The sequence below is a fragment of the Bombus pyrosoma genome, linkage group LG8, assembly GCF_014825855.1.
Source record: "Bombus pyrosoma isolate SC7728 linkage group LG8, ASM1482585v1, whole genome shotgun sequence".
Lineage (NCBI taxonomy): Eukaryota > Metazoa > Arthropoda > Insecta > Hymenoptera > Apidae > Bombus > Bombus pyrosoma.
The window spans coordinates 6321899-6334477 of NC_057777.1; the positions used below are offsets into that span (position 1 = coordinate 6321899).

A 12579-nucleotide genomic window follows, 5' to 3' on the forward strand; every position below is an offset into this window, starting at 1 on the left:
AAACAATGCTCTCCACTTTCTCTCTACCAACTTGACGGAATATTTCTAGGAATTGAGTCTGTTGTTACCAAGGTTGTTAGCTGCGATTCACGCGACACGACTTATCCGAATGGTTTATTCTACCCTGCTAACGTCATTAACTACCTGAAAACGGTGCACTTTACGAATCAAGAGTTTGGCTATAAAATTTGACAGAGGGCGAACGCTCAAAGGGAAAAACGTTCGAAGATAACAATTTCCGGAAGTGAAGAAAGCTGCTTCTCAAGAAATAACCGAAAGAACTTCGGATTATGCTAAGAATTAACGGACCAAGTTGGCGAACTAATTTTTCTCCTTTTTCGTCCTATGGAATTCCGTGAATGCCAGGTATCGCGGTACTTTTAATTGGTACATTACCACGGAAGATAAAATCTCTACCGTGATCGTCTCTTCCCGCGGCTTGAGAGCGCCACGATGTAATTATTCTATGAATATTCGAAAATTCATGAACGAGTTCCGCCGCGCTAAATAATGCAATCACATTAAATCCGTAAATGGACAATTAATTAACGAGCTATGGATCGACAGCCGCGGTGCTTTTTCTTCGTAGCTGAGGAAATCGGTGAAAGAAAAGGGAACAGAGAAAGTCTATTTTAACCGCGTCTGATTCATCCATAATTTACGGCATGGAAAATTCGACTGGAAATACTCGCCATCAGCTGCGTTTCCAATTAATTATTTTTATCGGATACCTTGATTTAGTTCGCGGTCGATTCTAAATTTATACTTTAACGACTTTTCTCCCCGTCAAGGGCTGCCGTTTAAAATGCGGCGAAATTTGCCATTCACTGACGATACGAAACCAACGTAATTCGCCACGTTTTAAAAATGTAGTCATTGATTTATTCATTGGAATGCCGCAGCAGGGAACGGATGAGCGGTAAAAAATCGCGAGGCTTGATATTGCACGCGCGAGCGGAGATTGAGCTTTTTAATCGGACGAGCGTACAACAGCGACGGTGCGATGCGATAAAAATTGTAATGTACAATTAACCACTTTGTTTTAAACAGTCGTGATCTTGTTAACAGGATTTTGCATTTAATATTCGCGTAGTTTTGCCATTTCTGGCGCAAATAATTATGGAAGTTCGCTACTTGTGATGCTGGAGGTTCGTTAAATTTTCATAAAAGCTGCAGGGAAGCGTCGGAAGTTTATTGTCTACTTCGAACCGAGGTTTATCGGCGAATAATTCTACGTAGAGATGGAAAAATTTCTGGAAAATAACACCGAAATAGATTTGAATGGAACTGCGCAATTAAAAAATTACAACCATAAAAACGAGATAAATAGAATAAAGTTTATTAAAAACTGATCGTCAATACATTAATAACATGGTACAGGTGATTCGTCAACGTTGCTAAAACCCATAAAGAAATGCAAAATCAGAATTACTCATTCATGGAACGATATATATTAGGAGAGGTATACATGACGGAAGAAGATGCGGGAACGGTTATTGAATTGGTGAAAGCCATGGTACCTGGACGAGGATGGGAATCAGTATCGGCAGCATGAAGTACCAAGGCAGGAGGAACTGGCAGGGAAGCTCTAGCATTTACAGTGGCAGGTTCATTGCCGAAATTGAGCAGAACGATTACAGTTTCGCTTCCTAGAGTACGAGTAATACCCAAAACCTGCTTATCCAATACTGCAACGTTTAAGGAGCCGCTTGCGATTACTGGTCGTTTCTTTATGTTCATTAACTGTTTGAACAGCTTATATGGGGAGCTAGCTGCACTCTTCTGAGCTTCCAGATTCAAGGTCTTATAATTGGGATGCACAGGCAACCAGGTTTTCGTACTATTGGAGAATCCAGCGCTGGTGCTATTGTCCCATTGGAACGGTGTTCTTTCTGGATCTCTGGATTTCACGAAGTATCTGGCAGGACCAGCGTTGCAACCGGCTGGGTCGACAGTCTCCTTGTACGTGAATGGTCTGTCTACCATTCCGATTTCGTCTCCGTTGTAAACAACCGCTATACCAGGTAGGACCATTGCCATCTGGATAATCATATTAGCTCGTCCAGTGCCGAATCTGGACGCCACGCGATGGTTATCGTGGTTGCCCACGACCCAATTCGGCACGTTGCCACTCGGCACGGTGCTCACCCACTTATCTATCAGATTTTTGTAGTCCGCCGCGGTAGATCCGTTGTTCAGGCTCGTGATGAACATAAAGTTGAAGGGAACATTGGAGCCAGCGTCGTAATATCTGATGGTTCGCTCGTGAGTGGTGTATGCTTCCGTGAGAATTAGCCTAGGATCGGAATTGGTACGGTTGGAGTGGTCGTTCATAAGCTTCCTCCAGCTGTTGAGCGTGTTGTAGGTTTCGTTCTGATCTAACGTGTAAATATGGATCAGACTGTCGTAGTCGTCCTTAGGGATATCGGTTCTGTTTGCGCTCGGTTCATCCTTAAAATTGACATCCTCAAACATGAAATTGATGGCGTCAATGCGGAAACCATCGACTCCACGGTTCATCCAGAATGTGAACACATCCTTTATCTCTTGATCCAAACCTTTGTTACGATAATTCAAATCTGGTTGACCTGCAGCGAACTGATGCAGATAGTATTGCTTGCGAACGTTGTTCCACTCCCAAGCCGAGCCTCCGAAGTTACTCAACCAGTTGTTTGGCGGTTGTCTGGTCCCGTTGACGATCTTGGCGTCACGCCAGATGTAGTACTCGTCGTACGGCTTGATCCTTTGAATACTCTTCTTGAACCAGGGATGCTCGGGAGAACTATGATTAGGTACGAAGTCCAGGATCACTTTGAGCCCGAGGGACTTGGCCTTGGCTACCAGTTTGTCGAAATCTGCTAGAGTTCCGTAAGTGGGTTCGATGTCGGTGAAGTTGGAGATGTCGTAGCCGAAATCAACTTGTGGACTCTTATAAATTGGTGATAGCCAGAGAGCAGTGGCACCGATGTCCTTAATATGCTCTAGCTTGCTGGTGATACCGTTCAAATCACCGATACCATCTCCGTTGCTGTCTTTGAAACTCCTCGGGTAGATTTGGTACACGATGGCATTCTTGTACCAGTTCACGTCTACTGCCGCGCTTAGCGCGAACAATAAGAAACACGTTGTAATCGTTAGTCGAAACATGATGGACTATTGAACCAAGAGGAACACGGATCGCTCTTTATAGTACGCGGCGATATTAATCATCTATTTACTTGTACATTTCGATTATCTGAAATCGCGTTTGTTAAATATTTTTTATTCAATTAATCAAAGATAATACCATTTCGAGTAGCAGTCAACGATAACGAGAAGATAGTTAGATACTTGACTTTTATCATACACCCTGTATCAATTTATTTTTTTGCTTTCTGACTTTTCCTGGGGAAGAAACTTTCCATATCGAAATTGTTTTCTATACTTTCTTATATCTTCAAACATTTTTTCACACTCGATAGCTTCCTTTCGTTGAAGAACACATCGAAGCTTCGATTTCTTATCGTGAAAAATCGCAAGTTTTTTCAATGAGTAGAGTACATTGCACGGAATGCAACTCACGATAAGATTCCTCGAAGTGCCGAGCCACTCGAAAGACGATAAACAGCTAGAACCACACGACCTTGCGTGTTCTCGAGACGTTTATGCGTGCCGGTTTCGTTTCTGTCGTGTCCCGACTAATTATACGACCAGCTACGCTCTAGCAGATCGGTTTCTTATTTTCTTTTTACCAAGACCAATTTAAGGCCCGAGATCCACCGTCATATAAATAATAATTATAATAAATAAATTCGCCATCTGCATCACTGCAATCTTCCCCCTTTTGTGTATCTGTAAGGAATCGATTATTAACGACGCGAAAATGCTTCGATTCTTGTAATATTTCCAAATACCATGATCCTGTTCTAATTGCTATCATTAACTCGATGTTAATTAATTAAAGAATCTATATAAGTGATAAAAGATTATTTTTGTTAAACTGAACGATTTTGTCAGATGGAGTTACGTTTTCTAAACCGCGATATCGAACCGACACGGGTATCTATCAAAATAGATAATCGAAATCACGTTGTTTTGATGAAAAAGAGGAGTACAATTTATTATCGAACAATGTTAGTTTCAAATTCAAATAGAGATATTCAACGAGAAGAACGCGTAACGACAAAAGAATGACACAACATTCTATAAAATGTAGCACGCCACAATATACGTCCATACATCGTATTGGAAACAGAATTTTTATAACCGGCACCCTTGATAACAATTCTTCATAATTGAGAAGAAAAGAAAAGCAACTGAACCAGCTATCGGTATTATTCACAGGGGAATAAAGAGTCGGACGAAAGTCAATCGAGGAATTGACAGGGTTTTATCAATTTTTTTTCTCTCTTTTTGACGGTTAAAGTGCGACGTGACCTAGTTTTCTTTTTGGATCCACGCAATGAATTCGAAACGATTTATCAAAATTTCAAACTTCGATAACGCTGAAATTTTCAATCGGTTTCTGGTGTGCACGCACGCCATTAGCAACGTTGGTTTGTAAAACAAACCGCGCATAAAGATAATCAACCAGAGCGCCTACCGACTGTCAATATTCATCAAATTTGAATGATATCGCTGTCCAGCTAGGGGAAAAAAGCGAGTCACAGCCTATTTTTTTCACCGATCAATCCGGCTCGCGCGCCACGGATAAAGGAAACGTTTTCCGGATCGGTCGCAAAAATGTTCTCTGACACGCATTGTTTTGGTGGTACGCGGGCAACGATACACCGCTGAAATAGAACATGGTCCGCGTCGATTCCGGAACTACGGTCCAGTATCCGATTTTTGTCAGAAAAGTGATCTTTTTCCATTATCAGACATCTATATGTAGATTTCTCCCAGGCAAACGCCAAAGACGAAAGAAAAATGACGAACAGTTAGTACACAAGGAGGCGTATTATACCTGGTAAACAAGAAAGTTTTCTTCGTTTAATTAGAACTTTCGTTTAAGCTTAATTAATGCTTGAGATTACGATGGTTCTCTGTCGTTTAATAATGCGGATAGAACAAATTCTCAGTAATAATGGCTGAATGCAATATTTCTGCTCGTGATTTACGCTGGAAGATACATGCCCGTAGATTTCGCAACAAGCAAGGACTAACATGGTACTCGTGTAGAACCGGCACCGCGCCACAGGAACAAAGTTTCGCCATAGCATTATTTCTGCGTGTAATTTTCTTCTTGGCTTATTGCGAACTGCATTCATTCATTGTTCATACCGGTGCCGGGGGCAATTTCACCGAAACAATGAATTATTCATACTGTAAACATTCGTTCTTCCCTCGTAGTTATCAGTCTCTTCAGTACCATGTTCCACTTTTTTCGGACCGCGTTTTAATCGCAGTCGTTTCATTATTTACCATAGAAATAACAATACCAAACTTTGTAGCCATTTTTCCAACCCTGCAATTAGTCCTGTAGGACAAAATAATTGCGGTAAGTAATATTCTCTGCGAGAGCTTTATAATCACCTGCTAAACTGAAGCTTTAAGTAAAATCATCCGTTGATCTATCCGCAGTGAAGCTCGTACGCGTTAATTTTTGTTTAATACTAGTAATTCACGATGTCTGATACCATCGAAGCTTCGAGAACATAAGTTAGAAATAAATTGTAACTAAGCTTGTGTTAGAATTGATAGACGTTCCTCAACGAATCCTTGTGTTTGATAAAAACATCTCAAATTATTTGGTCCGATCGGAGCTTTAATCTCCGATCGAATTTACGAATTTAGAAGGCAAACGCATTAAAGAATCAGATCACAAAATAAAGTTTGAATATGGAGAATAATTATGGGAAAAAGTTGCAGGCGTTAGCACGCGGTTAGCCGTAGGTTAAGTCGGGGTTTCGAGTTAATTTCCATAGATTTGCGGCACGCAGGGTGAGAGGGTGTTTTTCACGATGTGCGATCGCTTCGAAAGGGCAATGCGAGACGAGGGATTAGCGCGGCTCTGTTATAACGAGGCCACGTTATGTCAGCCACCCTTGCTACGAAGGGATAGTCAAACAACCCCCTTGCAGTTTACGGCCGTAATTAACTTCCTAGGTTATTAGCCCTCGTTCGCGGTTGTAGCTCGCTACTCCATAGGACTTTGTCTCACAACTCTTTTCAGGGATAATCCTCTCCTTCTCCTTCCTGCATCCACCTTCTGCAACCCGACTTTCATTCGACGCAGACCAGCATTTTTCAATGAACATACGCACCAAGATTCGTCCATTGTTATCTCAAAGATCATATAACGAAAATTAATAATCAATTCTATATTATATTCGTTAAAAAAAAAAACAAGAAGGTATATACGTAATATAGTCGATGAATATAAATATAAAGAATAGATTGAAATTAAAACTGATTTTCAAGTAATATTTATCTGTCATATCACATTCACTTATATTTATCTTTTCGTAAGGTTTTTAAAACGATAACTAATTTATTTTCGCAAGCTTATTCGCATAAATGACATAAATAATTGTAAAATTTTTAAGTAAACGTTAAAGAATATTCGAAACACCATCGCGTTCCTCTATTTTTCCATCCATGGAGTTGATCAGTATGGCTCCTGAACGGGTCATTTGGTAAATCATATAAATGAAAATTAATAACCAACACTAAAAAACAGGGAGATAATAGATATAAATGTAATAAGTATATTAAAATATATTTCTTTTTCCAAAAGCTGTACACGTATTTTTCAAATGATTTTTTATTTCTTTGGTTCGTGGAATGCGTAAAACGCATTGTACTTTCCGATAGGCATTGAACAAATTGCCGGGGACGAAAGAGAATAGCCGGAACTCGGGCACAGGGGAAAGCGTCGTTACACACGTAATGCTAAACAGTCGCGCATTCGGGACTGCAAATTAATTAACCCGCGCATGCATTATTATCGAAAACACAACACGCGACCAGGCAATGCGATTCTAATTAAATTTTCAGTACGCAACAGTCCATTCGGTAAATCAACATAGTTGGAATACCATGAAATTAAATGAAAGCACGTTCTTCGAATAATTGTCGCGACATACGCGAGTACGCAATATGTCATCTATGCCCTGTGAAAATGGAAAAATTTAATTTCACGTTCGTGATCATTGCCCCGTTATGTTTAGTGACAAACATTGAAATTGGACGGTGCGAAGAAATCGCCATTTGTTACTCGCATTAGAATAATAGAAACAACGAATTATTTCGATAAATATAAATTATATCCCTCGCCGATCGTCGCCTAGAATTTGTCATTTATGGCTGCAACACACGGGTTCGAAACACCACCCTTGCGCGAACAACCTTTTTCTCTTTCATTTAACGCCGTTGTTTCATCAGAACCGATGCGTAGCAGCATGTACGTAAAAAGCACGAATTACATTTCATTGAAACCAGAAAGGTTAGCTCCGTGTCTGTATCTCGTGAGGGACAGTTGGTGGTCGTTGTTCTGAGATATTTCGTTGGGCCGGTTCTAAGTGAGTCTGAAGCAATGTCTGGCAGCTCATTACACCGGGTCGTGGAGTCAGACAAGCCGTGAGTTGGGGCTGCAACAGAATCTCATGCGAGGAAAATGAGATGGGAGCACGATGGTCGGCTGCGCTGAAGGGTTTTCGTTAGCTGTGAAGAATTCGCCCGGACAAAGGCGTCTCTAGCTTAGACGTAACATTGTGCCAGGAAAGTGGCTACGGTCGGAACAACGCGCGTCCACTGTAATTCCGGAATAACGTTGGTGGCGGTTTCTCGGTAAAACTGTGAAGATTGCCAACCTTTATGCACTCCCACGTCCCGAATCCTTCTTCGCTCTCGTGTGTTTCAATTCTGCCCCTTGCTCTCCCCCGTGGATCTTTTTGCTGCCTTCCGGACGCTTGGTGTTTCGGCGAACAAACTTCGCGTACGCTGTCCGAAGTTAGACGAGAATAGGAAAAATTGCTCCGGGCGGCGGAAATTGAAAATGCAAAGAGCGACAAAAGAAAACGATTCGAAACGATCGTAAAGTTGTCGGCGTCAATCTTTCCCGACTTTTCTCCTTCGCTCTGATATCCGCCAGGCTAGGATTTAATTAAGGACGATGGAAAGGTAAAAGTGAATTAGATTCGATTGACAAGAATCGAATGCTTTTTCCGATGTATCTGCGCGCCGAGGAATTTTTCATGGATATTCCTTGAGCAGGAGACTCGCAATCTCGAAAAGTCCAATTTCCACAGTGGCTCGCCAGCGCGTTCGACGCGGTCCAGTGTATATATAAGTTTTGCAATTCATATTTTCGACTAAAAACTGTCTCTAAAGGCCGCACCGCCTCTCAAATGGAAATTGCCGCGGCCAGTTTTGTAGGTACAGCTGCTAGATATAAAATTAAATACGGCCGTGATAGAATCTCGCGCGAACCGGGAATAGAAATGTCAGCGGTTCGAAAAATTAATCGGTAGATAGCGAAAATATTCGAACGCGAGGTCGTTCTAATAACAAAGTCAAGCAAAATTACCGAACTGCCACTGTTTCCTACTTTTTCCACCGTTTCGACAGCCGTCGGTGCAGCTACCGGTGCAATTCGTAGTGGTTGTACGCGCGCACCACTTCGCGAATGATGTACAGTAAAATGGCTGTTCCAATTAAAACTGTTCATTAACGGTGAGTAAAAAATGTATCCGTGTCAGGGCGTCGAGCAAATATACGAATGTGACGTTTCTTTAAGGCTGAATAGCTGACAGTAAACAATTGACGTGAAAATTAGACGATTCTGTGAATAATAATTTGCTAGACGTCTGGCGAAGGACAAGGAAAAAAGACTTTATGCATATTTATTTCTCGCTAGCTCGTTAAAATAGAAGTGGAAGACACGGCTATTCCTCTCTTTCAATGAAACTCGTTTCTCTGAACGAGAGATTAAACTTCAAATTCGCACTTCAAGCGATAATTTTCAACTATTGACGAGCAGAAATCGTACGATCGACACGATTGAAAAATACCTTGCAAGCATCACGGTATATCATCGGATGAAACGGAGAGCTTCGTCTCGAGCGTCAATTTCTTTGTAGCTAAGCACGGCTAGAGAAACGAGGAAGAAACCACGGAAAGACGAAGATATTTATAAGCTACCGATGAAAAATGCTGCACGATGCTCGAGGGATCGTGCAACGCAGCCTGCCGCTTATTCAAGGGGGTGGAAGTGCGTCTGAATGACGAGCACGATCGCTCGCCGAAAACGAGGTGAGATATTCTGCCAGATAAAACGTTGTTTCGTCGATCCCCGAGTTGAGTTTCGCGTTCCCGGAAACTCGAGCGTCGCGGAGATCGTGATATATCGATTTTTCGCGACAAAATTTCGGCTGGCTTGGTCGACGATCGATTGATCGGAGCTTCGTAAATAGGGGAAAATTTTATTCACCGTTTACGACGATATTCGATGCTTGGCAACCGTTCTTGGATCGATAGCCCGTTAATATCGGAGAATTTTAACGCGGCTGTATTCCTGGAATGAGCATTATACGTACTTTCACATTCAAAGTACTTCTATTTCAAATATGAAACCGACAACCAGAAAATTGAAATATCAAATTCTCAAATTTTTTCCAGTATTTTTATATCGGAATAGATGACACGAGAATAACGAAAGTGGAATATGGAGCCATGCGTGCAGCATATTCAACGCGATAAATTTAATCCACTTTGGCTAATGTCCTATTAAAATCGACATCGACACTGTGTATTTAACGTGAAAATGGTCAACGGGATGGCAATATACACCGCTTTAAAATACTATACCTTCTAGCCGTGAATAGATCACACGGGGTCCGAGAAACGCGTAATTAAGAAACTTCTTGCATTGCAGCGCCGTTATAACGCAGGAAAAGTAATATCGAAGTAAAATCTTATCTACTACGAGCTTAGTGGCTTGTAACTCAACGTTGAAACTTTAGGCTCTTGTCGTTTTACTTGACTTATGGCTAATGAAATATCATATAAATTAAAACGTATCGTTCCTTTCGAAAACTTTCATTCTCCCATCATAAAAGGTACAGCCATGCTAAGTGCTGCAAGTAGCAATAGATTTGAAATACAAGACACGAGCAAGAGATAATAAAATCTCATCGGTGATAAAAATTTGTATTACAACATTGAATCTATGGACCCTTCGCTTATCGAAGTTCGTGCAACCTGTCGCTCTTTTAATTCGCATAAAATTTCAGTTACCATAATAATTCATACAGATTCTAGTAAGTATTCTCCTCGTAACGTTTTACGGTCACCTGACCTTCTATAAGCGCCCTAAAACTTATAAAAGAGGGGTGTACATAGGGAGGGAAAAAATTACGTGTTTATCTCGTATTGTGGCTTTTATTCAACTCGAAATTGCCAAATTATACGCGGTCGCCGGTTTTAGCTTAGCTGTGCCGTTTGCAGGCACGCGTAATTAAGATAATTAGTAGGAATAATCTCGGGTCTAATAACACGACGTGCTTGACGAAGGTTAGAAAAGCAGGCTGGCCATAATTAAAACGCACTGCCTCGACACCACTTGAATCCAGGTCTACGCTGTTCACGCACTTCTGCTGCTCGACAAGCTCGCCTAGCAACTGCTTGAACGCTTCTCTCCCCTTTTCCTTCTATCTTGTAAAAGAGATTTTTACCGTAGTCGAACGAAATTCGTCGCGGCTGAACGTTCTCAAAAACCGATCTTCCGTTTTCTTGCAAACCTTCCACTCGTACGTACGTACGTGCCAGTTAACCTATCGTTCCGCTCAAACGTTCCAAGGGTCGAACCTTTCGCTTCTGGATTTCCTTGGAACGAAAAAATGTTATCACTCGAATGTCATGCGATATTTAATAAAAAAGAAAAAAGATATGGCGACTCACGAGTTATCTTACATTGTAGAGATTAATCTTATTTACGTTAGATTAAGCTTTATCTGTTATAGTATAACTATTGATCGTAAGCTATAGAACAACAAATATTTTTATCCATTAGCTTAACTACAAAAATCTGACGAGAGGTTTTGTTTGTATATTTACTATCTTAGTGGAGGATTTACAATAAACGGTGGTGAATAGAAAAAAAAGGGCTGCAAAAATGACTGAACGATTACTTGAATGTACTGATAGTATGAATCGATAAATCATGTTAAAGACGTCTGTAGAAATGTAACTTATTGTCTGGCCAAGAGCAAAAAATTATCATGACGCATTTGTCGATACGCACAGAAGTATCGTGAAAGATAGATTTCTTTTCTTTCGAAGAACAAAAGCAAGGAAACTTTCCATCTAATCTAGCATAACAGATAATTCCATTTCAAGTTACAAATCAATAACGATCGTGGAATTACCAGAACTTTCTCTCGTAGATAGTCTTAGATCGAGTCTTAGTCAATTTCGTTATCCGATTAGCAAATTTATCGGAAGCATCGTTGAACGTAAGCTGTCAGGACCGTGATCTGGTGAGCTATGATGACCGTCTGATGTCACGATCGAGCTTGCGATTACTATTGTAGCGTAAAATGGCCGGATTCCAAACTGTTGGGGGGCTCGCATTCCAACAGTAGGTGCGTCAAACGGAATTCACCGTCTATCCGTCAGATTGACGAACATCAAGGCAATGTTAATGCCGATTAGAGAGAACAAAGCAGTTCGAAGCAAGGGCAATTACATCGGACCGGCTACCGATTCTGACTCCGGTTAGGTCGTTGGCATCGTCCTCGAAAGATGCTCGATGCTCGATTCATTCGGGTAGAAGGCAAAAACCGAAAATGGTTAACGAGGCGTGCTCGATTTGAACCGTTCTACGCTACTCCAAGCTGTTGATTGCGAAGCGGCGCATACCGAGAAACGTTTGTTAACAGCCAGCCAAACGTGGATCGTTAGCAATTATACTTTTTTCCCGTCGACTCGAAATTAAAGCCTTTACTTTTGCTTCCTTGTTCGACTTTAATTTAATCTCTTCCTCTCTGTTCTTCGCTTTTAGCTCTTTCATTTGTCTCACTTTGCTTCTAAAATGAGAGACAAATGCTAGGAGTTGATTTCGTTACGAATATAGACGAAAATTATCCGAAGCAATGTAGATTATTCGAAATCGTTTGCCTTCTATGCAACGCGCGTTTCTCGTCGGTTTTCGATAAAATCGTACAATCATTTGCCACGCTTGCGTCGTTAGACAGCGATTCCAATAAAGGAATTCGCGAGTTAGTGTTCTAATTAGACGCTATCATCGTTGGAACGCTACTGGCAACCTGTAGCAAACGGCGACGCTTAGCCAGCCTCCAGTGTACGAATCGAGATACTAACTGCAACTGTCGTCTTGTTATTACGAAAATATCTTTCACGAACACGGCATAGTTTCAAATGCAATAATACGTGTACCCACGTAGTTTCAGTTTCGACTGCCGTTTTCAACCGCCACTGGGAATACGAGCAAGTTCCAACCTCGATACTGTCATTCTCTGGTCCACATACCTCAAACACTTGTGTTTCGTTCGATTTCCACCGAGTCATGATTACGTACATAGCGCTTAAATTACACGGGAAAATCGCAGGAAATGCGCCTGGTAATTCCATTTTCGT

General features: G+C 41.3%; 2 protein-coding genes across 9 annotated transcripts in view; one reads left to right on the top strand and one right to left on the bottom strand.

Moving 5' to 3' along the window:
• The window catches only part of LOC122570015 (protein artichoke-like), a 176645-nt gene that overhangs the window by 132009 nt on the left and 32057 nt on the right, over positions 1-12579 (top strand). Inside the window, exon 1 of one of the 8 annotated variants that reach the window (XM_043731811.1) lies at positions 9103-9234. The exons of the other annotated variants lie outside the window; for them this stretch is intronic. The gene's annotated coding sequence lies outside the window, so the exon portion shown is untranslated. Of the gene's footprint in view, positions 1-9102; positions 9235-12579 lie in introns of those variants that run through there. 8 annotated transcript variants of the gene reach the window in all.
• On the bottom strand, positions 1317-3167 carry LOC122570016 (alpha-glucosidase-like). Its single transcript, XM_043731812.1, has one exon. It carries the CDS (start codon positions 3145-3147, stop codon positions 1429-1431), a length of 1719 nt encoding a protein of 572 aa, XP_043587747.1. The 5' UTR covers positions 3148-3167; the 3' UTR covers positions 1317-1428.

Excerpts from the sequence above, each read along its gene's own strand:
- LOC122570016 (XM_043731812.1), bottom strand. The coding sequence starts at position 3,147 with ATGTTTCGACTAACGATTACAACGTGTTTCTTATTGTTCGCGCTAAGC.